The sequence below is a fragment of the Manis pentadactyla genome, chromosome 3 (assembly GCF_030020395.1).
Source record: "Manis pentadactyla isolate mManPen7 chromosome 3, mManPen7.hap1, whole genome shotgun sequence".
Taxonomy (NCBI): Eukaryota; Metazoa; Chordata; class Mammalia; order Pholidota; family Manidae; genus Manis; species Manis pentadactyla.
Genome location: NC_080021.1, coordinates 46,399,855 through 46,426,435, shown reverse-complemented (window position 1 = coordinate 46,426,435; position 26,581 = coordinate 46,399,855). Strand labels below are relative to the sequence as shown.

Sequence of the window (26,581 nt, the reverse complement as noted above, 5' to 3'; positions counted from 1 at the left end):
ACTCGCTGAATAAAGGAATGTTAAAGACGATGCGACAAGCTCCGCTCCTACCAATGGCAGCTTCCAAGAGCCCCCATTTTTATTTACAACTCTGAGAGGTGAACAAGTTGAGCATGGACCAAGACTAACTGTCGCTTCAGCAGAGCCTGGACCCCACTGGCCTTTGGTTTTACGTCTCCCTCCTAGTTACCGGTTGTTGGCCTTTTTCCTCCTCTGCTCACAGCCCAGGACTGGGACGGGCGCTGGGTAGGGGCGGCTCCCGAGAGGGTGAACGGCCCAGCCGCCGGCACCGGCTTCCGCTTTACTCCAGATACAGCAGGCGGCAGGCACTGCGGCGGGTCTCTGGGGAGGCTGCCGGGACCCTCGCGTGCCCTCGCAGCTTTGCCCTTCCGGCGCCTTCTCCGCGCTCCCGCCGACTCCGGCTTTGACCGCGGGGGCGCGCGCCGCGTTGCCGTAGAAACGCCGGGGCCCTGGCCGGTGCGGGGGCGCGCGGGGCGGACGCTCGGGCTCCGGGCGGCGGCGGCAGCGGCTGGCGCCCTAACGCTCGCTCGGCCGGCACGGAGAACGTCGTTGGGCCCCAACCTGGGGTCCCCAGCCGTGCGTGAGGCAAGATGTGGAGGCGCAGCTTAGAAAACCGGTAACAGCCGTGGGCCCCAGCTGCCCACGGCCCCCCACACTTGAGGGCTCGGGTGGGGGAAGTGGAGCCTCTCTCTGTGGGGTCCTCCGCGCCGAATACCGGCCCTGGGCGGGGGACTGGCGCGTCTCCGCTGCGCCTAGGGCTTCCCTCCCTGGGCTGCAGCGAGCCCCGGAGGCCGGGGGATAGCCACCCATCCCTTGGCTCGGGGCTCGGCTTTTTCGCTGGTGGTGCAGACGCCTGGGTGGCAGATGGGATCCCAGGCCCCGCAGCCCTAGCAGCCGCGCGGCCTGCGGGAGCCGGACCTCTTCGTGCGCCTGCACTGTCGGGATATTGAAGCCAGGCCCTGTTGGGGACCGAGAGGAGAGGAATTCGCCCCGGAAGATGGTGCGATTGTGGGTGGTTTGCACCCTCGAAGCTGCGAAATGCCCCAGGAATGTTTGCATATCAAAGTTACTTGAAGGTGAAGCCATCTCATCTCTAATAAAAATGATTTGCTTTTTGTGTCACCTTTTTCTCTAGGGATGTCCAAACCAGACAACTGCAAGATGCCGTCACAAATGTGGAGAAGCATTTTGGAGAGCTGTGCCAAATCTTTGCTGCTTATGTGCGGAAAACTGCCAGACTGCGAGACAAAGCAGACCTCCTGGTAAATGAAATCAACATGTATGCTTCTACAGAGACCCCAAATTTAAAGCAGGGCCTGAAAAACTTTGCTGACGAGTTTGCCAAACTTCAGGATTATCGACAAGCAGAGGTATGGAGGGAGGTCAGATCGTCACTGTTAGGAGCCCTGAAGTAGTGGATGAAAGAATCATGAAGACTTTTCACTTATATAATCTACTTAACCGCAGTGGTGAACATACATTTGATGATCAATGTACATTTCACGTCTGTTAACATTATGTGAGTCTGTTAAAGGGAAGCTTCCTGTGATTTTACCAATTTCAAACTAAACTTTAGGTTTTCTCCAAGTCCTGAATTTCCCCACTTCATTTGTCAACTTTTGGCCAAGGGGTAGCTCTTTACAGCGGTAGTAAACTAGTACCCATGGGGGAGAAAAGGAGCTGACTTGTGCCTTGTATGCAGGTAAGTATGTTTTAAAGCATGTCTGGAGATGGATTGAGAACAGTAATGTGATTAAGTAATAAACGGACAAGAGATATTAGCTGCATCCATGCTCTGGAAAGTTGACCAAACAAACAAAAGAAACATTTGTGATTTACATCATCTAGTGAGACTGTTTTTTATGGGGTTTTTTGCTTTAGGAGGGAGGGAAGATGGTGGTGGTGGTATTGTTTCCTGCCCAAAAGCCTTTTCCCCCTTTAATACCTCATAAGCACTTTCTTTCACTTATATTTATTTTAGGTTTCAAGATAACAGGTTAACTTGTCCGAAGTTGCCCAGTTAGAACTGCATTGCCTCTTGCGTGCTTTTCTCATCAGTGCTGTAGGTCTCTTGTTGAAAGCCTGAAGCAGAAATTTCAATTAATTAACAAAAAAACCCACAAAAACAAAATGAGGGTAATGATCTTTGAACCTATAATTGCTATTCATACAGACACTTTGAGTAATAATTACATTTGGGAAAATGTTGAGCTCTTGTCATACATTTCTTCTTTCAAGAAGCAATTCTCAGTTATACTTAACTGGGGATTATTTGCTGTTTCAAAAATAGTTTATACGCATAGATAATCCTAAAATTCCCATTTTAGCCAATAATTTCAGTGCCTCTTTCTAGGAAACCTTTATGCTATTTATCAAATAGCACACTGAATTGATTTTCATATGTTCTCCTTTTTATTTCCCTTGCTTACCAAATGGTGGAGGTGCTAATGAACAATAACAAAGGTAGGCAACAAAAAGGAGAACAGAAAAAAAAAAAGACTTGGAAAATCCTTACACTGAATAATCAGTCATGGATTATTTCAAATGGTATAGACTAAACTATCCTGAATATTCATGGTTTTGATTTTAGGATTTCTAATATTTAAATGCTCAATGAAAACTTGGTTTTCTTCTTTTTCCTAAGATCTTTTCAAATAAAACATTCATATGCAATCTATTTATAGACACTAAAGAAAAACTAATAAGAAATGAATTGTACTAATTACATAAACATGTCATCAAAAAAGACTTCCTGCTAACAAAAATACATATTCATTTTAAACAATTCAATACATGTCATCTTGTATTACCTGTTCTGAAAAAGTTATGCCCAAAAATTATCTTTATGCTATATTTATATTGCCTTTAAAAAATACCCATTTCTTCAGTGCCTTCCACTAGTGCTATGAGTAAAAGAATTACTCAAAATGTGATAAAAATTGTAATGTTTTAAAAAACTGTTTAATTCTTAATGAAAGATCAGCTAAACAGTTTGATAGTTCAGCAACACAGAGACCATTATCTTGTTCTCTAAGCTTTGTTAATTTACTAATGACTTTCCAGAAAAATACAGACTAATACAGTGGTCTCTAAGCTTTTTCGCTTTTGAGGATTTTGGTGCTTTAAATGTCTTCAATATGCTAAATCTTTCAGCTTTGATTTTCTTACCTGGAAAGTTGAGCTATTTTCATAGATAATGTATATACAGTATCCAACACTTTGATAAACACACTGAAAATGGTAGCTGTATTAAAATTTGAGATGTGTTAAAATTTACCCAGAATCTACTACTTCAAGGTAGAAAAGAAATACAGGGATCATGGTGTGGCAAGGATGAACTTGGAAACCTAAGACACTTTCTTTTCATATTACACACTAGGTGCTTTTCTGCTTTTATTGTTACTGTACAACTTAACACTTTTTAATGTATTTGAGTTTAGATTCTGAGTCTTAACCATTTTCAGGTGATTTTTCCTTCATTTGTAAATATGTTTAATTGTGACATTTTAATTTTAAAATATTAATATGTATAGTAATAATATTCAGCTTAAACAGCATAGGTTTTATTTCAGAATTTACATTTTGTTATGTCCATGTTTCTTTTCAGTTACATTTTATAATAATTTTCAATAGGTTGAAAGACTTGAAGCCAAAGTAGTTGAACCTTTGAAAGCTTATGGAGCCATTGTAAAAATGAAACGTGTAAGTAAATTCATTTTTTCCTGTCATTAGGTATTCTGACAAGGCAGTCATGCTCCTTTTCATAAAAAGTACAAAGTAGTGTTTAGTTGTTCTTTTTACATACTCTGAAGTGTCATTTCTTAGAACTTTGAGAATAATGAAATATTTTTAGTTAGCTTACTAAGTATACTACTATAGCAGGGTAAAGCATTTTTATTATGGAAACTTCAAAATATTTAATATTTTTAGTCATGAAAAATATATGGACAGAAATTAGTTTACTAAATGTAAGTTTATATCTTCTAAAGCAGGCTTAAAATGTGTAACAAAGTCCTATTTTTTTATTGAGGTATAATTGACATATATCATTCTATTAGTTTCAAGTATACAACATAATGATTCAAGATTTGTATATATTGTGAAATGATCACCACACTATGTCTAGTTAATGTCCGTCACTATACAAATTTTTTTTTCTTATGATGAGGACTTTTAAGATCTATTAGCAAACTTTCAAATATGCAATACAGTATCATTATCTATAGTCACCATGCTGTACATTATATCCCCAAAGTTGTATTTTTTAAATCAACTTTGAGATACAATTTAAATGTAATAAAATTCTCCCATTTTAAGGTTCACTCAGTTTTGACAAATGTGTATAGACATGTAACTACCACCACAAAGTTTTACATATATGTATATATTTTTATATATGTATAGTTAGTTTTCATTGAAATTTTATTTTCTTTGTCATTAATTTGAGAGAGTATTATAATTTAAGAGAGTATAACTTGAGAGAGTATCTTAAAACAGTAGTCTCTCATTAATTTGAGAGAGTATTAAAGAAACACTTACCCATGTGCATACTCATGCACCCTAATTATGCAGTACTAATAATTCGTCTGGTGATGATGCCTGGATCAATCAAGGAGTATTCTCTCATTCTTAAAACAGTGTATATTTTTTATTTCTTAAATCAAAGATTTTTATTAACAAAAAATGCCACTTGCAGGATGACCTCAAAGCAGCATTAACAGCAAGGAACCGAGAAGCTAAACAATTAACTCAGTTAGAAAGAACACGTCAGCGAAACCCATCTGATCGACATGTTATTGTATCCTTTGAATTCTGGTCTTAAAAAATGTTTTGTAAGGTATGCAGAACAAAAGTAAAAATAAATGGAAATTATACATTTATGCTTTTAAGTGTACAAAAAATTTGAATGTAAAGCTTGAAAGTAAACACATGCATTTACAAATCCTTACTATAGAAATTAGCTAATTTTAAAGAAAATACACTACCTAATTCAATTCCCTTACATTGTTTTCCAAAATTGATACTCAAAAAATAACTCATAAATGCAGATATTTTTATAGAGTAAATTCAAAATTTTCAGTTTTTTTCACATGACTAAATATTGGTTATAAAATTAACTTAAAGATCTACCATTAATCCTAATATGTCAGTGCCCTATCTGCCCTGCTTTTGAGAAAAGAAAAATCATTTTTCCCCCAGTGTAATTTCCTTTATTTTTAAAAAACAAAATAAAACAACTATGTGAAATGAGTTATGACTTGTAGCCAAAGACCCTCAGGAGATTCAACAGCATAATTGAAGTCCACAGCTGGACACAAAGGGATCTAAATAGGAGTATCTACTGTAACAAAGTGGTTCTGTTAAGAATGACTATTAGAATGTGTCTTGTTCTTCACTAAGTAAGAGAACAGAAAACAGTACATGGCTAATTGCCAGCAATGAGGAATAGGTACAGTTGTAGAAAATATTAGCTTGTCCCACTGCCTTTTTCCCATTCCTTATGTCTCCTTCCTACTTCCTTAAGGTTTTATTGCCCAGATCAACCAGAAACCACATGAGTGGCTCTTTGGGGGCAGTTCCAGAACACCTCACTCCTGAGGGGACTGCCTTGAGCAGTGATTTGGGGCTGCACCAATTGCCTGATCCTCCTTCCTTTGGACCAAAGGTACATTGCCCAACCTTGTAATAAACAAAAATGGGCAGTCCCAGGGCTGGGACTGCCCATTAGAGGCTGGGAACATCTAGATAGAAGTTGAGCTTTAGGATCTACAAACTGGCAATTACAGAGTCTGGGTTTTAAGCAAGTCACACAAACCAGAGAATGCTTGAAAATTTATGACCAACAGCTAAGTAATGTCAACAGTTTTTAAGAATTAAGCCAGAAGCCAAAATTGTTTTTTGTTGGAGGAAAGTACATAGGGCAGAAAAATGTCATATATGAGTGGTTGGCAAGATTGAACCCAGTATTAGTATGTACACTGAACATGGAAATGAATCCATTCCTATAGATGAAGCAGGTCTGTGGGTTCATATGGGGAGAAATAAAGGCAACAATAAGTGCAATAATATAAATTATTGCTATTATTGAATTGCTGTGTTCACTGAGAAAGATATCTGACTCCATTAGATTTTGACAACCTGAGAGTATAAAATAAAGGACAGTCTACATATGAACGTTTCAGTATAAATATATAAATACCGAATCATAGCATCATAGAGTATTTAGCAAGAGAGACCCTAAAAGTTCATCTGACACACATTCAGAAGACACACATTAATGTTCAGTATGTAAAATAAAATGGAGTAGCTGTGGTACAAGACAATAGAATAAAGAAGAATCCCAGGGCTCTGCCTGCTCACTCCCGAAGAGATCCCTGGTGGCTCCTGAACAAGCTTCTTGTAACAGAGTCACCAATCTGGTTTACCATTTCATAAGCCATTTTGTACTCATGACTAATTTCATTAAATATACTGATAGCTTTATTCATAGGTTCCTATCATAGTATTTTAATCAAAAGCATTTCCTACTCAAATTGATAAAGGATTTTGAAGAATTCAACAAAACTCAGAAATAGAAGTTTATATCCTCTTTGCTAAAAATAGCTGTGCAACTTTGGGCAGATTGCTAAGCTGGAGTAAAAGAATTTGAGACTTTAAGAAATGAATAATAGTTACTGGAGGATGGTAGAAAATTAAGATACAGATGTCCCAGCTGTGGCTTCTGCTTCTCAACTCTTTCCTACCTACCCTTCCAAATTCTAAAATGAAATTATCAATAAGTGGGGATGGGAGAAACATACCTGAAAAAGAAGTAGTCCCAGGTAAAGAACTGCATGATTACTTATAATAAATTGTATTAGAAAATTACTTTGCTTGAATATTCTCATTAGCAAAAGGTTAACACATACCAAATAACTGTTAGAAATTTTCTCATACTAATCAGTCTTCAAAGGAGCTCTACATTCCTTTTGAAATTCCTGTGATGAAGTTATATATTTAAAAATTCTAAGCCTAGTAATACAGAGAATTCTTTTTAATTACTGGTTATGATTAAAAATTAAAAGTTTTTATTATTTTAAAAAACTTTACAACCTATATGGCAAAGAGACACACACATACACAGGTACAAATGGATATATTTTTAAATGCTTAGTATCTTGAAATTGAGAATTTGAACTAACCTAATTATAAGAGTATATAATCAATTTAGAGTTATAATTAATGCATAATCTAATTGCAAGAGTATATAATTCTATAAGAGTATGTATTCTAATTGAAAAAATTTTCTCTTTGAAATGTACTTTTTTCCTTTATGAAAAATTTCAGTCACAGGTGGGTAATAAAGTGGTGTGTCAAGAGATGGATCCTTATAGTAAACCCTTTTACTCATTTATATATTTTCTTGAAAAAGAAAAGGGGTAAATGTCAGAATATTATGTCACAAAACTTTGATGACAAATGCAGACTTTTCTGTAGATTAATATAATATTTGATACTTTTGAGTAAGTATAATACTACCTTTGGAATCAAAACTTTATTAGAATTTAATCAGAAAATTGGGTTATGTCTTTTTAAGTCTCTACTGTTTTCTGTTTAACAAATAATTGTAAATATTTTGGGGCAACTGCTCTAAAGAGATGCTTTTTAAAGAGAAATATATGATTAGATTGGAAATATTCTGTATAGTATGTAGCCACTGGCTATATATGGCTCTTGAGCTCCTGAAATGTAACTAGAGTAAGAAACCAGTTATTAAATTTTCATTTAATTTTAATAGATTTCAATGTAATTAGCTACATGTGGCTAATGGCCACCATAATGATTGTACAACACAAATCTAGATAGTATGAATACTTGTCATTAGAATATATGAAGCAAAGTATTCGACTTGCTGATTAGTAATAGTGTAATATCTTTAGCTCATAAGAATACAGAATAGAAATCCCATGTTTAAATAAATATTAGTAGTATATATTCTACTTTGATTAGAATATTACAGAATTAGAAACATTTAATGCATTTGGAGAACTAGAAAACTGAAAATACTTTAGTCAAGGTCCTTTTCTAGGGGCAAGGGTTAAAGGGAACAGAGAGTGAGGAAAAAAAAGAATAGTATGATATGTGGCACAGATAGTGAAACAAGTCAAAGCAGTAGGAAATACAGAAAATTGTTTTATAGTAAATTATCCAAAGATGATATAGGGGGAAATGGTTTTGTATTAAGTTCTGTTTTCTTTTGCTTGAGATCATGTCACTTAATAGATGTAAAGTTCCTTATTCTGCATGTTTATTATGTAGATCATTATATTTTATGTGATAAAATATATCATTGAACAACTTACATTGTTATACCAAAAACCAATACTGCAGTGTAGCATTTACAAATAGCCTCAACTGAATGAGTGCTGACTTGATTTTTTTATATCTTTGGTTGGGAATACTTTGTAGGCAGAAACCGAACTACAGAGAGCTACAATGGATGCTACCCGAACAACTCGTCATCTAGAGGAAACTATTGACAATTTTGAAAAGCAGAAAATAAAGGATATAAAGGTAAATGAACTGTTAAGGTTTCAAAACATGTTTCCTAACCTTATTTTTCATTTTATTTAATTTTATGAAAATTTTGAATTACTCTTTTTTAGCCCATAGTGTGAAAATATACTATAAATAAATATATGAAATGTTTTTTTCTTAAAGAAACAAGCCCTAAAGGGGCTATATTCCTAACCAGATGCCAACTTCTTATCTCAAATTCTACTAGAAGGGAACTAACATTTACTGTACTTATATGTATCAGGTGTTATTCTAGGCACTTTGCATAAATTATCTTTTAATCTTTATAGCAACCCCATGAGAATGAGATGATGTCCATGTTTTCTATAAAAAATTAAGCAGAAACATAATTTTCCCAGAGTATCACAAATTTCTGAACTATAATTATATATTTTTAAAATCTCTGCCTCCATTATGATACAGTATCAAAGCATAAAGCTTTCTCTTAACTACATATTATCAGACAAATATATAGGGTAAGAGTAGCCAACCACATAAACTTGGATCCATCATGATATGGTGTCACAAGAATTGCCTTATTTTATTGTAACACGTCAGTAGATTTGAAGCCTTTGGGATCATGGACTTCAAAAGGTCTTCAGTGGCTTTTTCATAGGCATTTTGGAAAGATTTGGAGGATTACTCATGATCATATTATGTCCTTGAAAACAAGTCATCCAAGGATGCCTTTTGACTCACTGCAAATTTCCCTGTATCAAGCTTTAAAGAAAAGTATTTTTGTCATTTCACAATTATTAACAAAGAAAACATCCTGCTTTCAGAAGTTCTTATCAACAAAATAAGCATTAACTGCTACTTAATTTTAATCATTCCTCTACAATCCATGAAACAACATTCATTTGCACCTCTCATTTTTTTAAATTTCCTATCATAGTTTCAAAGAATTTCGGAACTTTGATTTTTTTTTTTTAACCAAACTCAAAGGTCTCCAGTTTGATCCTGAAGACCAAAAACAAATATTTTTTAAGCCTCTCAATTCACTCTGCACTCTGCTGTATAATGGTAGATTGCTACTCACAGGAAGCTGCCCTGAGACAGACTCCTTTACCAGGTGGGAGAGTATGGGCAGGGTGTGATGTTGCACAGTTGCTGAAATCCTCTCTTAAATTGAGGGAGAAAGGAAGGGAAGTTATTAAAATAATTAGTTCTAATCTGAAAAATGAGAAGAGAGACTTGTGAGGTATGCTTGATTTTATTCCATTGCCATAAAAAGACTTATTTAGTGATGGGAGCCTGATTCCTCACTCCACCACTGTTCTGCATGCCTGCAAAATTTTCTTCTACACATGGCAATCTGTGTCTCTAATGTATGAGCTCATGTCAGTGTTCCATCTGCATGCTAGCTACCTCTACAGGTGTTTTTAATTCCTTGAGCATCCCCAGTTACAAAACTGGGGCAGAGAGAGTGAGTGTAGAATCCCCAACTACAATTCCAACTACCTGGGATTTCCTGAAGTGATAGGATGTGGAGTGAGGAACCGCACAGAGAGAAGGGCTTCCAGGCTTTTCTATTTGCCTGCTGTTATCATGCCCCTATAGGGAGGATGTCTCCTGGTAGCCACAAAAATACTAAGACAAGAAGAAACTTAACTTTTTAAAAAATTGAGATATAATTCATATATAATTCACCCACTTAAAATGTACATCCATCACCACTCAATTTTAGAACATTTTCATCACCTCAGCGTGAGAACTGGTACACTTTAGCTTTTACCTCCTTGCTTCCCCACCTCATCCCTGCTCCCCGCTTCCATCCCCACCCCCTACCTCAGCCCTAGGCAACTACAACTAATCTCATTTCTCTATGGATTTGGCTATTCTGGGCATTTTGTATGAATGTAATCATAAAATACCATGGCTATTGTAACTGGCTTCTTTCACTTAGCATAATTCTTTCTAAGGCTCACCCTTGTTGTAGCATGTATCACTACTTCATTCCTTTTTATGGCCAAATAATATTCCATTGTATGGATGTACCACCCTTTGTTTATCTATTTATCAGTTGATGGACTTTTGCGTTGTTTCTACCTTTGGTTATTATGCTTAATATAAACATTTCTATACAAGTTTTTGTGTGGACATATATTTTCATTTCATTTGGGTATATACCTAGTTGAATTGCTAGGTCATATGGTAACTATCTTTAATCATTTGAGAAACTGCCAAACTGTTTCCAAAGTGGCTATACTATTGTACATTCCCACCAGTGATACATGAAGGTTCCAATTTCTCTGCATCATCACCAGTACTTCTGTTCATCAGACTTTTTCATTATAGCCATTTTACTTAAGTGTGAAGTGGTATCTCATTGTGGTTTTGATTTACATATCTCTGTTGATGCTTATGGGTCATTTGTGTATCTTCTTTGAAGAAATATCTATTCAGATCCTTTACCCTTTATTTGAGTTGTCTTTTATTGAATTATAATCGTTCTTTTTGTATTCTGAATACAAGTCCCTTTTCAAACATGTGATTTACATTTATGTCCTCTCTTTCTATGGGTTCTTTCCACTATCTTGATGGTGACCCTTGAAGCACAAAGTTTTTAATTTTGATGAAGTCCAGTTTTACATATTTCTTTATTTTGTTGCTTTGTTTTTAGTGTCATATCTAAGAATCTCTTGCCAAATCAGATCATGAAGATTTATCCCTAGGTTTTCTTTTGTTTTATAATTTTTGTTGTTTCATTCCATTTGAGTTAATTTTTGTATATGGTGTAATCTAAGTTAAAACTTCATTATTTTGCATGTGACTATCCAAGATTCTGAATGTCATTTGTTAAAGAGACTGTCCTTTCCTCCACTGAATAAGTGTGGCATCCTTGTTGAAAATCAGTTGACATGGTTTTGTTTCTGGACTGTCGTTCTTTCATTGATTTCTGTCTATCTTTATCCCAGTACCACAGTCTTAATTAACATTGTTTTGTAGTAAGGTTTAAAATCAGGCCATGTAAGTTCTTCTACTTTATGCTTTTTAAGGATTGTTCTAGCTATTCTGTATCTGTTGCAATTCAGTATGAATTTTTAGAATCAGCTTGTCAGTTGGGATTCGGATAAAGGACTGCATCAAATCAATTTATGAAGTATTGCCATTTTAAGATTAATTCTTCCAATTCATGAACATGTGATATTTTTCCAATTATTTAAATCGCCCTTCATTTCTTTTAACATTGTGGTTAGTTTTCAGAGTATAAGTTTTGTACCTGTTTTCTTAAACTTTTTCCTAAGTATTTTATAATTTATAATCTTTATGTTATTATTAATGGATTTGTTTCCTTAATTTCATTTTGGATTGTTCATTGCAAATGCATAGCAATATAGTTGGCTTTTGCACACTCATCTTATATCCCGTAACCATGCAAGACTCAAAATTATTAGTGCTGATGGTTTTTTAGTAGATTCCGTAGGATTATCTATATCCAAGATCATATCATCTGTGACAACCTGTACTTTTAATGTAGAGTCCCACAATCTAGCAAACTTGCAGAAATATGAGTTTCAGAGACCAATACCGGAGTGTGTTAGATTTCTAAATTTCCATTCTGTATGTCTTTCCTCCTTACTCAAATTGTTTTCCAATTTAGGTCTCATTTGAGATCTTTTATGATAAGAGGGATGCACAAATCCCATAACAAAAGCCTCAAAAATAATCAAAGAGGGTTACACTACTGCCCATTATTTCTAATAAAAACAATATTCAGATATTGCCATACTGATTTAGCATGTCTCACAAACATTTGTTTGTGAAAAATTCTTGGAAAAGTCGAAATTGTTGATGCCACTCATATTTTAAGAAGACATAAAACATTCTTTTCTTACCTGTCATCAGGCTACTGATTCAGATGGTGGCAGAACTCTTGGCTCCTTTAACCTCTGAGGGCAGGAATGATTGGACAATACTGAGCACTGTTCATTCTGTATTACTGTTTGAGGTAGGGTTTAATTGGCATATCTATCTGAATTTTGGTAGCAGCATTAATCAGCAAGGTAGCACAATGTTTAAACAAAGATTTTTCATAGGAACCTTGTAAAGAATTTGTCTTCTGGAGAAGTTAGTATGGAACTTAGCATGCAGAATATGGAAGAAAAATCACAAACTCAACTGTTTCCCAGGTAATAGGAAAAGTCATCAGTTATACTGTGACTGGCAAGGCAATTTCAGACCTACAAAAAAGATCTTGACCAGGGTTCATTCCTGGAACAGAAAGAGACAGGAATTCAGTGTGTGGTGAAGTAGCTGACATGAGCAAGAAACATCTTAATTTTAATAGCTTTATTTTTCTTAGTAAATTACACTTGCCCTTAGCCTGTATCTTTATTGAATATTGGCATTTTATTTTTAATTTGTAAAAATTCTTTATATTGGAAAAATTAACCCTTAATGTTAAAGAGAAGGTATGTTACAAATGTATTCTCCCATTACTTATGGAGTGTTTTTCCCATAAAGTTTCATTTTTGTTGCCAGATCTATTGGTCTTCTTTTCAGTTTCAGCCTTGGTGTCCTGCTTACAAAGGTTTTCTTCCTCAAGATTATGTAAATATTTGCTTATACAGTTGACCCTTGACCCACACAGGTTTGAACTGCATGGAGTCCACTTAGGTGTAGTTTTTCAAATAAATATATTGGAAAATTTTTTGAGATGTGCGATGATTTGAAAAAGAATTTTCTTTTCTCTAGCTTTATTGAAGAATATAGAATATATATATAACATAAAAAATGTATTAATTGACTGTTATTGGTAAGGCTTCTAGTCAGCACTAGGCTATTAGTAGTTAGATTTGGGGGATTCAGAAGTTATACATACATTTTCGACTGTGCTGGGGTTAGTACCCCTAACTCCTGCATTGTTCAAGGCTCAACTGTATTTTCTTCTTGTATTTGTGATTTTTTAGTATTTTAAATATTTAAATATTTTATCTGGCAGTTGTGTTTCACATATGGTTTGAAGTAGGTATCTAACTTTATTATTTCCAAATGAATAAAAGTTCTGGTATTTATTAAATATCCTCTAATCTGGATAGCTGTCATTTCCCCTTTATTTGCCAAATGTTAACAAGACCCTTTATAACTTTTTTGTTAAATATCATGCTTGTTGATTAAACCAGATGGAGGCTTTAATATTAAGATAAGGAACATTTTCTAATTTATCTGGTTTACTTCTTGAGTAATAAGAATAGCTAATATGTGTTGAGCTCTTACTCTTAGATACCATACTATTCTGTTTCTTGGATTATCTCACTTAATCCTTATCACTTAATCCTTAAAGCAAAACTTAAAAGGTTAGTACTGTTGTTATCCTCAGTACAGATGAAGTAAATGAGGAAAAAGAACAGATAAACTGCTTAATATTACATAACTGGAATATTTCAGTCATGATTGGAACCCAAGTTTATCCTAATCCAGAACCCATATTCCTAACTACTGTGCCATCCTGCTTTACAGAATACTTGCCTATATGGGTAGAAAATTTCAGATTAGCCCCCTCACCCCCTACCAATAAAAATTAAGTACATGCCAAATGGCCTAGTCACACCAAATAAAGTTGAAAAGGGGGAAAGAAAGTAACTTATTAATGCCTCCACCCCTGACCATACTGGCCCATTCCAGATAAGCAGAGTATATGAGATCATTGAAAATTATCTATATATGTATGAGGAAAATTATTTATAAATATGATGGGTCCTAGAAAGTTCCACAACCTTTCTGGTAACTCACTGAAATTACTTCAAAAACATAATGCTTTTTATGTTCTTTCTTACTTTTATGTTCTTTCCAGTTGTCACCTAATTTCTCTGTTCCTTATTACTATTCTACTCCCTTCTGCCTCTTTCAGATGTTTTATGAAATTCTAGCTAGAAAGAAAATAATATAACTGGCATTTTCCCTCTGCACTATACTCAGGCATATCTCTCCTCTGTGATAATCTTTGGGCTTCCTGGCTCTTGGGTCAAAAATTCCAAGTCTGGAATAATACTAGTTGAGCAGTGCTACTGATTCCCCATCACTGTTTTCAACAGAAAAATAAACTATGAAAAATTAACGGGACAATTCCCATCTTATATAGGTGTATAATACAGGTTTATCAAGAAATAAAAGTTCAAACCATAAAGTAGTAAACCAAAGTATCCCAAAACTTGGGAGTAATTTACCCCCACCTTCCAAGTAGTAAATAGCCATGTACAGATTAAAGATATTTTTTAAAGTGCTTTTTATCACTAATTAAAACTAAACTTTGAGATTAGAAAATACACTCAAAGTTGATCACTGTCTGTTAAAATAAGAATGCAGTATATTCTTTATCAGATGATATGGATAAATAAAATGGTGTATCTTTCTTAAGTAGCAGACATATCTACATATTCTTCAGGGCTTACTTATGAGCTCAGGGGAATGTAACTTCTATAAGATGCTCTAAAAAATTAAGTTAGTTCAGAGATGAGGTGACATACAGAGATTTTTGCCCATCAGGAATTTAAAAACTATACAAATATTTGAAAAGTATTTTAAATTATTTTGAAATTTTTGCATATTCCACAGTTACCACAGTGGAACAGATCTGAGGTAAGCCTAATCTGCAAATTTATATGTAATGAGGTTGTAACTGTTTGGAGTTCACTGGTTATAGCATGACAATCTATGTCCACTTATAGAACTGGTTATAGTGTGACAATCTATGTCCACTTATAGAATATTTAATAAGAGTAATACCGGTTCACTTGAGTGACTTAAGATTAGTCCCTTACTTGGAGCTACTGCATTTCTCAGGTACTTTTCAGAATAAGACAAATACCTTCTCTCTCTACATAAGTAAATAGATCCACATAAGTAAATAGATGGGTCTCTAAATATCTTACCCAAGAAAGAAAAACTATAAGTTGTCAGACATTCGAAACTGTGTATTCTCTACCTCCCTCTTGTATTTACCTTAAGCTTATGGACTTATTCTGAAATTTTAATTTTAAACCTAAATAATCGAAAAACAAAATTTTCTGTTCCAGCCTTGAATAAAAATTAAGTCAAACTGTATTATTATTTTTATACAGTTCTTTATTTACTGAATGTAGAGTCTCTAAATTTAAGATTCAAAAGATGTAAACATATACTTAATTGTTCCTATTTACTAAAATGACCTGTACACCAAAAACCAAGAAAGGGTCCTCAGTGTTTGACTTGTTATTGATTCCTCCTTGTTTTCCCTTTAGGAGTCGCCACACTCAGAAAGGGCACTTGACTCCTTTCTAGCTAGCAAGCTATCTTAGGAAGACTGACAACTAAGAGAATAAGTCCCACTCCTACTCAAAAGCTATTCCACTTCTAAGTATTCCTGCTTGTCTGGATTCTTGGGGTGAATCCAAAATTGTATCTTGGCATAGTGCTTACTAGAAAAATCAGTTGCCACTCCAGTGTACCAGAGCCCTCTGTGACCTACATGAAGTGGCAGTAAGGGTCACTGTTAGTCATATTTGCAAGTCTCTTATCCCCAACCCAATCTTTGCAGTTAGACTGACGTATGTGCTTGGCAGCCCAGAAGGGACACTTTCAACTACATATGTTTCCATTGTATAGCAATCTGTTAGTATTCCCTTAATTTTTTTAATCCTTAAGAAAGAATGGAGAAAAAAAATCACGGTACTCTGAGGTTATGTGTATGGCTGTCTTCCAAAGTGTAGGACCACTCCTATCTAGTGGTTAACACAGGAGAGCAAGAATGAAGAGAAATGGGTATTTGACTGTTGCCTTTCCAGCTTAGCCCGTCTCTTCTGTCTTGCCCCTTTAAGTAAAACACTTGAGTATTTTCTACTCTCTCCTAGTCTTCCCATTTCTCTCTACGTTAATACTGTATATTTTTATTTTGATAATGGACAAGATAACAAAAGTATTAAGTTCCTTCCATAACTGTTATGCTCACTGAGTTTGCATGGACAGTTTTTTTGTGAAGGAAATGACTGATTACAGGAAGAACAACACAGTATAATGAACAAAAGTTCTAACCTTTGAAGGATCAAATCCAAGTCTTAACATTCTAGTGTGATCAATACTGGGCAAGTCATATATTTGTAAACTCTAGGCAAATGTTTTATCAGTGATGGGAATATCATTATTACCAAGTAAATCCTTTGTGGTTAGAGAATACAAGTAACATACAGTCAGAAATATGGTGGTATATAATTCCTGTCTAAAAAATATTCTATTGTTTTAACATCAGCTGGAGTTGCTAAAATACCAACTTCAGAACTGAACTGCCTTTTTATCACAACCTTATAGATATGGTAATAGAGTATGTAATGGTGTACATTTCAGCCAGATCTTTTTTTTCACAAATGTCAATTACAAGGTATAAGTATATTAAGAAAATAGGAGGGTAGTAAATGGGGAGGTAGGAAATTTTTTATATAATTTGAAGTTTTTCCTGTAAAAGGTCTTTATAACTATTTTTATTTTGGTTATATTATGTAGAAAAAGTTACCTCTGTATTTTACAAAATGCCAAGGCTATTATGGTAAGAGTAAATTTACAAAATTCATAAAGCAACTTAGATGACTGTTTAAATTCAAATCTTCATGTTTTTAGACTGTATTTTCAGAATTTATCACTATCGAAATGTTATTTCATGGCAAAGCTTTAGAGGTCTTCACTGCTGCCTATCAAAATATACAAAAGATTGATGAAGAAGAAGATTTAGAGGTAGGACTAAGTTCAGTTCTTCTATTAATATGGAAATGTTTTAAGAGCATTAATTTATGTGGGTAAAAACATCTTAAATTAGAAGACTACAGTGGTTTATAGTTTTTTGTGCATAGTCCCAAATTGCTGAGCTTTTTTGATTTTATATTTTTAACTTTTCAAATTAACCATGGTAAAGTCCTGAGAATTAATTTGTTAATAGCTAGTAAAATATAATCTAAATAAAGCCATTACATGAAATAATGTGTCATTTTGACTGGTGATAGTTACTTAATTGTGCCAAAAATAACATTTATTGATTTGAGCTAAAACTTAAGTGTATGCCATGAACAATACCCAAAGCTTTAAAATACATTTTTCTCATTCACTCCTCACACAATCCTGTAAGGTAGATGCTGTTACACTCACTTTACAACTATATAGGTAGGTGTAAAAGGTTTTAGGTAACTGAATTTGCCCATACCTACTTAGCTACTGAATAGCAGAATCAGGATTCTAACCAGTTTTGTGTGATTTAATCAGTAAGCTATGAAGTAAATGTAGGTTTATATATAAGGTCTGCTTTGTACTGATTAAATGCAAATAAATCCAACTGGCCAACTAACAGTGAAGAAATTCAAAGCCTGGCTTCAACAAGGACATCCAGAGTAAATGTCCTACCCTCTTACTTTCCAAGAGGGATAAAAGGGCAAAAAAGTATTTTTGCTTAGACAAAATATTCAGGACCTGCATATTATCTCTACAGTAGAAGTGAAAAAGGGCATATACTATCAAATTATACCCATAATTCTAGATCAGTAAGTGATAGAATTTGGGAGTGTCTGCCATTCAACAATTATGAATATTCCAATTAATTTTTTTACTAACTATCCATAAAGAGATCCACTAGGCCTTCTCTTCCCACTACTCCACTCATGCCAGCAAACTTAATTCAGTAAAACCAGAATATAGCTTAACTAAAATGAAGAAAGGAACCTATTTTAATGTGTATGTTTTCCAATGCCAAAATCAAACCTGTTTTATATCAGTTACACATACATGATCATATTACTATTTTATTCATATTTGTTTCATCAGGAGATGCTTTGTGTTCTTCCTTCTAAATACTAAAGCTGTGGCTTCTTAATTTTCATTTGTTTCATGTCCTATTTTTTTTTTCAATGGATTATCAAGCTTTTATTTGTCACTTGTAAGAGTAAAATAGCAAATGTTTATATAGTGATTACTTTGGACCAGCTACTGAGCTCTGCATTTTAATTATACTATTTTAATCCACCCAACAACTTTGAAAGAAATACTTATTGTCCTCCTTTCTATGTATGAGAAAACTGAGGCACGGTAGGGTTAAGAAACTTCCCAGAGGGTCCCACAGCTAGTAACATAGCTGGGAGCCAAACCCAGAGGTCTGACTGTAATGCCTTGCCAAACTATCCTGCCAGAAGTGTGGTTCTTGATGAGTGACATGAACCATTTCCTGCAAGAAACAACACTGTGTTGAGTGGCAGGTTTCAAACAGATCCCCCTACAAGACTGGAGTCACTTTATCTAATACCCTTGATAAATCATTTGTTAACTGATGCTAAAATTCCTTCAAGCCTCTGTGGGCCTCAAGATTTTCTCTCTAATTCCAATGATACCAGGGTTTTGTTGTTTTTTTTTTGCACACCACTTCCTTTACAGCTTCTCTAGGTAGCTTGTAGGAGGAGATTCATAAAAAATTAAGTATCTCAGGCTGTGTGGTAGATGTGTTTTTGATTATCAACTTCCTCACTTTCTAGTGGGTCAGTTTGGAGCAAATTCTGCACATTTTTCAACAAATAGTGTCATAAAATGTCCATTCAACTCTTTATTGAGCACCTGTAATAGGCCAGGCACCATTTTATTTTAAGTGCTGAGGATTTAGCCTTATCAATTAGAAATAGTGTGAGTTGTTAAAACAGAAGCTACCAGGGAGTTCAGACATTACAAAAAATACATTGTGTAACTAAGTTTTATAATGCAACCAATCCCATAAATAAAAGAGGTAGTGTGCTCTAGTGTATGTGATGGAGGATTCTAAATGGGCTGAAGATTTTAAAAAGTGATTTCTTAATTAGAAGTCTTAGGGATGAGGAGGAGGATGCCTGACGACTTACAGGCAGAGAGTACAGATATACAGAGGTCCCAAGACATAATGAACTATATAAGCATAAGTGATTACTATTATGCCACACAGAAAATGTGGAGACGAGAGCAGTCCAGGGAGAGTTGTGGGACCCAACGAAGTAAAATTATATTGAACAAGTACCAAGAAGAAAAAGGATTCTTTAAATACAAGGCTTCTTGGAAACAAGTAGAGAAAATATGCAGAGGACAGAGAAATAATTTCTATTCTTCCTAGGTAGTCCATGCTTTATGGAAACTGCTGAGACTATTCTGGCAGCAGCTAACTTTTTGCACTTAGGCATCTAGTTATATCACACAAACCAACTTATTTGTTCTTCACATAAAAAGTAATGTCAGGCCCACTTTACCCTTCAAAAGACTACCTCTGTGTAGTCACTTCGGAGCATATTCAGATCATGACTCCTAGACGAGATCTTGAACAGTACTGGGAAATGTAGTATTGCCAGTAGATTAATATTCCTGTAAACCTGTTGTTTTGCAATAAGACTGATTTTAATATTTAACTGGTTTAGACTTTTATCCCAAGAATTGTATATTATCTTCCATTTTCTACTTTTAACTTCATCTTTGCTGATGAAATATTTAAAAAGCTTAAAAGTAATGCTGTTCTAATGAAAATCTATCTCTTCCAAACACCAGTTGACTAATCGTCGTTTTTATATCAGGATGCAAGTGTTCCATGTCTGACACTGAAACGTAACTGGGTCTCCAGTAACCTGTTATCCTAATTAGCATGCCTGAATTACTCTAAAAGTCTTGCCTCTTGATTCCTTTTGTGTCCTGTATTTCTCAAGTTTAAAGAAATGTATAAATACATCTAGTTTGGGTCTCTTTTTTTTCCTCAAAAACACAGGGAATAAGTTCATGTTAACATCATTCATTTACCAAGTTACTATCTTAAGCTGGAAGGAGTCGGAAAGATAAAACAGGGCTCCTTGCTCTACAGGAACCTAAAACTGGTTGTGGCAACAGATATGTAATTACAAAACAGTGAGATCAAAGCTGAGGGTATAAGCAGTATGAATTGACTAGAGAATAGGAGAATGCAGAAGAAAGGTGGCATTAACTTGCCTCTTGAAGGTTAAGTAAGTTTGCTGGAATTCCAGGCTGAAGAACCAGCACTGCAAAGACAGAGTATAATATGTTCTGCATATAGGTGTATAGACTAGTAGACAAAAGTTAATAGGTAGGTTTGGGTGATCTTAAGCCTTGGGTGTCACCTAAGTCATTTGGACTCTGGGTAGTCACAAAGCTTTTAAATCATCATATTTGCTATATTGATGTGTTCAATATATATATTATAAATAAGCTATAAAGATGTGTTCATCAATAAATGAAAATAGAAGTACATCAGGTGAGAAATTTAGGGAGAATGTCCAGGTTCTAACTTAGTCTACTGTCTTTCATTGTAAAGGTGAATCTAGAACTACACTGTTCCAAACAGTAGCCACTAGGCATGTGTGGCTATTTAAGGTTAAATTAAAATTAAAAATTCAATTCCTCAGTCACATGAACCGCATTCCAGAAGCTCAGTAGCTACAAGTAGCCTTTTTGAAGTGACAGCACAGAAAAGCAAGCACTTCATCACCTCAGAAAGGTCTATTGGGCAGTGCTAGTCTAGCAGAACAGAAGGTAGCTGGGAACATAAATATGGCCTTCAGAAGAGTCTACAGAGAATTGGTTGAAGGGTAGCCATTAAACACTGTACAGATAAGATCAGAGAACAATGTCAAAAATGGAAAGCGGCCCAAGAGATTTTAAGATACTTAAGGTGTTAGTAGAAAAGGAGATGTGAAGAAAATAGGGCAACCAGCACACAGAAGTTCAGTGATGGCAATGCAGGGAAAGAAGCTTCAGGACAAGGTCAGTGAAGACGAAGACAAAAAGACCACTGTGGTGATTTTTGACAAGAGCAATTTCAGCGGAAGTTGAAAGCGTAATTGTAGTTTGTTGCTGAATGGAGGTGATGTAGATATTTGACAAGTTTTTTAAGGAGTAAAGTTTTATCTTGAATTAATTTTTGAGAAAAAATTGATCTTGAGATTGTTTACTGGGGGAGGGAATCCGTGGAGAAAGCAAGCTTTTGTTGTTTTGGTTTCAACTTTTAGATAAAGGAAAAATTCACCTTGGAAAGAATTAGAATATTTGCTTCAAAAATATAAAGGGATGAAGAGCTGAGGAAAAAACGATGGAAGTTAAAGAAATTCACATTTGATAACCTTACCTATTAGTCTATGTTAGAGAAATGGGGGAAGAGGAAAGATACAGATAGGGAGGCATAAGAGTGGTTAAGATTTACAATCACTGCTTTATGGAAAAAGAACTGTAGTGACATTCTAGAATTTAGGAGAATGGAATCCAGAAATTTAAATGGTTCCAATTTACTCTGATATGACATACTATGAAAGTACTGCAGTGAAGTTCAATTGATAAAAAGAGTCGATTGAAGAAAATCCTTCGGTATGCCTTGCAGTCTCCCGACTGGCTTGCCTAATCATTGAAGGTAGAACTTTCACATTTCCCCAGCAAAGCTCTCAAGTGATTGTTTCAGAACCCATCATCAACTTCTGTGATTCACACAGTATTTTTAGCTTTTGTCTTTCCAACTTAAAACATTTTTGTATTTTTTTAAACTTCTGCTTTAAGTTTACAATAAATAAGAGAAATTTTGTCCTGGATGAGGGTAGGGGAAGAGGTAGCTTTAAAAAAATCTTAACTAAGGGAACTTAATGTGGCTTTCTAGATTTCCGTTGTTTAGTATCTACTTTATAATGTTGCTTTATCGTTGCAACAGGTTTTCCGAAATTCTCTGTATCCACCAGATTATTCATCTCGTTTAGATATCGTAAGAGCAAATTCAAAATCACCTCTTCAGAGATCACTGTCAGCCGCCAAGTGTGAATCTGGAATAGGACAGGTAAATTAGAAACCTAATTTAAAGGAACATGAGTTGCTGCCTTTGGAATTGTGTAGTCCTAAAACTGTTTCTCTTAAGTCTTATGACCTCATACAACTTTCTCTTACTAGAATTATGGTGTTTTTAGTAAGGACATAGCTGTTTTTTCTTATAGCATCTTGTATTAACACATATACACTCTAAAGCAGAACATTTAGGAACAGAGATGGGAAAGGACAGGAGACTGGTAAACTAGATTTGTTCTCTGCTAAATGAAAAGCAGAATTCTGAAGACAATCCACTTAGGGTTTAAGTCCCACTGTCATGACTTACTGCAAGTCATACCTAAAAATGTCTTTTGTTGAACATTATTGTAGATCCAGAAACACAGATCTTTAGGTAAAGAACCAATTTTTGTATCTTTCCTATCCTGAAAGCCTAAGTACCTGCTATCTAGAACAAGGAGGGGTCAATAATCTCTGTGGAGCAAATACCAGGTTTTGTGGCCATATGGGTCTCTGTCCCAACTAAGTACAGCCATAAGCAATAAACAACTAAATATGATGTGTTGTAGTAAGATTCTATTTACTGCAAGAGGCAAACTGGACCATAGCTTGCCTACTACTCCTGATCTAGAGAACTCTGCCCTTTTTCATAGCTAGCCTTCAGAATTTAAAATTGAGTATTTTCAAAATGTAACTTTTAGACAAATTTGACCAAATACTTTCTATTTTCATTTGGTTCTTCTCTAAGCATTTTTTGCTGTTTTATACTTACACATCTCTCCCCTCACCAAATTATATTTTTATTTTTTCAGAATTAAGTGCCTTATACGTAAATTCTGTAAGTCTAGTATTATATTACAAAGTTTTTGGCTTTTTAGAGCTAAGTTAGCTAACATCCGTGTATCACTTTAGAATACATTATCCTAGAGTTTCTGGACCTCAGCACTGTTCACTTTGGGCCAGATAATTTGGTAGGGGAGGGAGTATTTTGTCCATTGAAAAGACCTTGTAACCACTAACACAAATACACACCCCCAGGTGTGACAATCAACAATGTCCCCAGACATTGCCAAATGTACCGTGGTAGGTGTAATCACCCTCAGAAAGGTTTGAAGCAAGATGAGCCAAGCAGCCAACAGTCAAGACTTAAAGCCAAGTGGTGAATTCAGATTCTCAATTCATTCCATTTAAATCACACTTTTTTAAAAGTTTGTTTCAACTGCTTAGTTGAAATATCTGTTTTTCCATCCTTTTATGATTCTCAGATACCTGTTTTTGTGACCCAAGAATTTAGCCTAAAATATTTTTAACATTTATAATATACCAAGACTATACTTTTCTATGAAAGTATTTTGTTACTGAAGTACTGCTATCTAACTGCAATCAAATCATTAATTTCACATTTTTATTCAAAAAAATAAGTGAATGAAAAAACATTGTGACTATTTTCAGCCTTAAAACAATTCATAGGGAATTTTCATTACTAAAAATGATTATTTAGGGATTTTTCTGAAATACTTGTCCTATGTGCCCTTATGTGTAAGGACATATTAAAGATACCAACCAAGTTAAAAATATATTTTAGTATTTTTTTAAATGTGTTAACTTCTAACAGGTATCCACCTGTCGACTAAGAAAGGATCATCAAGCAGAAGATGATGATGAAGAGGATGAAGACTTAGATGTTACAGAAGAAAATTAATTTTCTTAAGTAAACTTCACATTTCCATTTTCAGCTTAAATGATCTGGAATCCAGAATTACTAAATTCTAAAACATTATATTGGCTTGATACATTAAACCTATAAATGAAATCCCACTGAAAATGGAAAATAATTAAAGGCAATTTATTCTGAGCAAAAATGAAGGTGTTAAAAAATACTACAAACCAGTCATTTCAACATCCTATCTAGCATTATATAATCTTTTTGTATAGGTTCCTTTTTTAAAATTTATGTTTCAAAAGTATTTCATGTTAATGTACTATGCCTAATGGAGGTTACAATATAATTAGGTGAGAAAGAAGAAAAAAAATAGCAATTCCATTCATGGTTAAGATACAATGTTTTATCAGGAAAGGGTCCTAGATAGTTCTGATTAAATAGAAATTCTGTTCTACAAAGCCTTAATCAAAAAAGCAAAGTTTTTTTCCTTTCCTTTTTTTTCCCCACTGTTAGTACAACTTTAAATTTCATTTGACAAATAAATTTACTTTTCAACAAGAGGGTAATCACTCTTGATTAAAGATAATGGAACACTAAGATATCACTTTTTTACAACTATACATAACACATAAATTTTAGCTTTAAAAAAAAAGCAACATTCAACATTAAGCCCAATTCTGGTTTTAAAATGAAAATTCTGTCATAATAAAGCATTATACATGGTACTACAATTTTGGAAAGCTCTAATTTGGAGGAATGTTGCCTAAGATGGGAAACCATGAATCATTAACAGTTGTATAGTAACTTTACCAAACTACCATCTAATTATACTAGTAAGAGTATATAGTTACTTTTATTTCTGAAAATATGGAACAATCAGCCTTCAGTGTGTCTGATACTTTTTTTATGTGGGTGGGGAATTGTACTTTTGTTATTTCATGGACCCCAGTCAGGCACATAAAAATTTCTAAAACTTATAAATTAAAGCAGTTAATCATAACAGAAAAATAAAGACTTTCTACAAAACTTTGACTTTGTTATTCATGGTTCTCTTCTTAACAAAGCACTGCTTCCTAAGAATAGTCCCTAAGTGATACAATTACCTCAGTACTTTTTACTTAAAAGACTTAAAATATTTAAAACGCTAAATGAATTGACAGTCTTATCTGAGGATATCATTGCATTTTTATTCTCAGTATTTAAATATGGTTGTAGTTGGGAGAAAAAAAACAGGGTTATGGTTTATTTCTTGTTTACTATAGCAACTCACTTCTCTTGATCAGCGGCTGCCCTGTCTGTACAGTTTAAAACAGTGCCTGCTACATAAAGCAATCAGCAGGTAATTCTGATATAAAATGTAGTATTTTAAGGACATGTCCAAAGAAATGTTCTAAGGACAAAAGGCATACTTATATGATGATAATTTCATTGATGTAAAAATTTTTTTTACACCAGACACAGGCTGGCAAACTTTTTCTTAAAGGGCTAGATGGTAAATATTTTTACAATTTGTGGGCCAAGAGACAAAACCAAGACTAAAACATAGGCTGGCAAACTTTTTCTTAAAGATGGTAAATATTTTTACAATTTGTGGGCCAAGAAACAAAACCAAGACTATTACATAGTACTCATATAACCATTTAAAATGTAACGACCTTTAAAAATGTCAAAACCTCTTTAGCTTCCTTGTTAGAAAGAAAAACAGGCAACCAACTCAATCAGTTACTGAGCCTATAGGCCTTCATTTCTTATCTCCAAAATAGGTTTACATTTATTAGGGTCATTGGGACTAAGTGATATATAATTATAGATAATTAAGTATACAGTATCTAATTCAGCTCAATGAAATGATAGTTATTTAATACTGAGATGGAGGTGAGCTTATGAATAGGTAATATATGGACTAAGAGCCACTGCTCTTGACAATGTTCTCAGTAAGTGATAAAAGTGCACTCCTAGTATTATTATTACCTATCTTCTGGTTATCGGATTAAGGTTACTTTCTAAATGTGATCTGTATTTTGGATAGCTTCTAGACAAAAATGTTTGGCTTTAAGATAAATGTCACCGGGTATTAAACTAGGAAACCAATATGCCCCCTAATGTATTTAGAAGTTGGAGGCAACGAAACTGGCTGAGATCATTATTGAAGCTGAGTGATGGGTATATGAGGATTTAGTACATTATTCTCTCTCTGCTTCAAACTGGCAATGTAGTGGTAAACTGGCTCTGTGAGATGAAAAATGCCCCGATCTGCTCCATTTGCCAATATCCATGGTGTAATTACTTCTACCATGGCCAATTTATCAACGTATCACTGAAGGCAGAGTTGGGAAGAGATGTGCAAAAGTGGCTCCCAACCAGTAGAAGCCAGCTTTCTATAATATACTTTATATTTTTAAAAGTTAAAAAAATATATTAAGCTGGTAAGATCATGGAGTAAAACTATTCATATCATTTCATTATTTTACAGTCAAAATTCAAAACTTCTGTTCACTATTGTTTGCCTTTTACCTACCACCACTATCCCAGCCCAGACTAGTTTAAATAGTTCCACAGTTAATTCAT

General features: G+C 34.6%; 2 protein-coding genes across 21 annotated transcripts in view; one reads left to right on the top strand and one right to left on the bottom strand.

Moving 5' to 3' along the window:
- The first annotated feature begins 310 nt into the window (after positions 1 to 310).
- CIBAR1 (CBY1 interacting BAR domain containing 1) lies at positions 311 to 25,042 on the top strand. Of its 8 annotated transcripts, XM_057497900.1 has the most exons (9): positions 454 to 637; positions 1,157 to 1,391; positions 3,655 to 3,723; positions 4,718 to 4,819; positions 6,837 to 6,842; positions 8,470 to 8,574; positions 17,170 to 17,283; positions 22,244 to 22,366; positions 23,966 to 25,042. In XM_057497900.1, exons 1-9 carry the CDS (start codon positions 612 to 614, stop codon positions 24,050 to 24,052), a joined length of 867 nt encoding a protein of 288 aa, XP_057353883.1. In that variant the 5' UTR covers positions 454 to 611; the 3' UTR covers positions 24,053 to 25,042. The 8 variants fall into 8 exon arrangements, with proteins under 8 accessions (XP_036788903.1, XP_057353885.1, XP_057353882.1 ...); XM_057497902.1 differs by lacking the exon at positions 17,170 to 17,283 and having other exon boundaries at positions 312 to 637; XM_036933000.2 differs by lacking the exons at positions 4,718 to 4,819; positions 6,837 to 6,842 and adding an exon at positions 5,546 to 5,686 and having other exon boundaries at positions 315 to 637; positions 1,157 to 1,283.
- RBM12B (RNA binding motif protein 12B) overlaps positions 1,398 to 26,581 on the bottom strand; it is a 34,073-nt gene continuing 8,889 nt past the window's right edge. For 3 of the 13 annotated variants that reach the window (XR_005034123.2, XR_005034126.2, XR_005034131.2), the window contains exon 3: positions 1,978 to 2,103. The gene's annotated coding sequence lies outside the window, so the exon portion shown is untranslated. Of the gene's footprint in view, positions 2,104 to 5,302; positions 9,700 to 11,483; positions 12,793 to 22,227; positions 22,353 to 26,581 lie in introns of those variants that run through there. The other 10 variants (XR_008996250.1, XR_008996245.1, XR_008996248.1 and 7 more) reach the window with 7 other exon arrangements.

Coding starts and splice junctions, on each gene's coding strand:
- CIBAR1 (XM_036932980.2), top strand. CDS start 612: ATGTGGAGGCGCAGCTTAGAAAACCG. Junction 17,284..22,243: donor ATGAAGAAGAAGATTTAGAG/GTAGGACTAAGT, acceptor TCGTTGCAACAG/GTTTTCCGAAATTCTCTGTA. Junction 22,367..23,965: donor GTGAATCTGGAATAGGACAG/GTAAATTAGAAA, acceptor AACTTCTAACAG/GTATCCACCTGTCGACTAAG.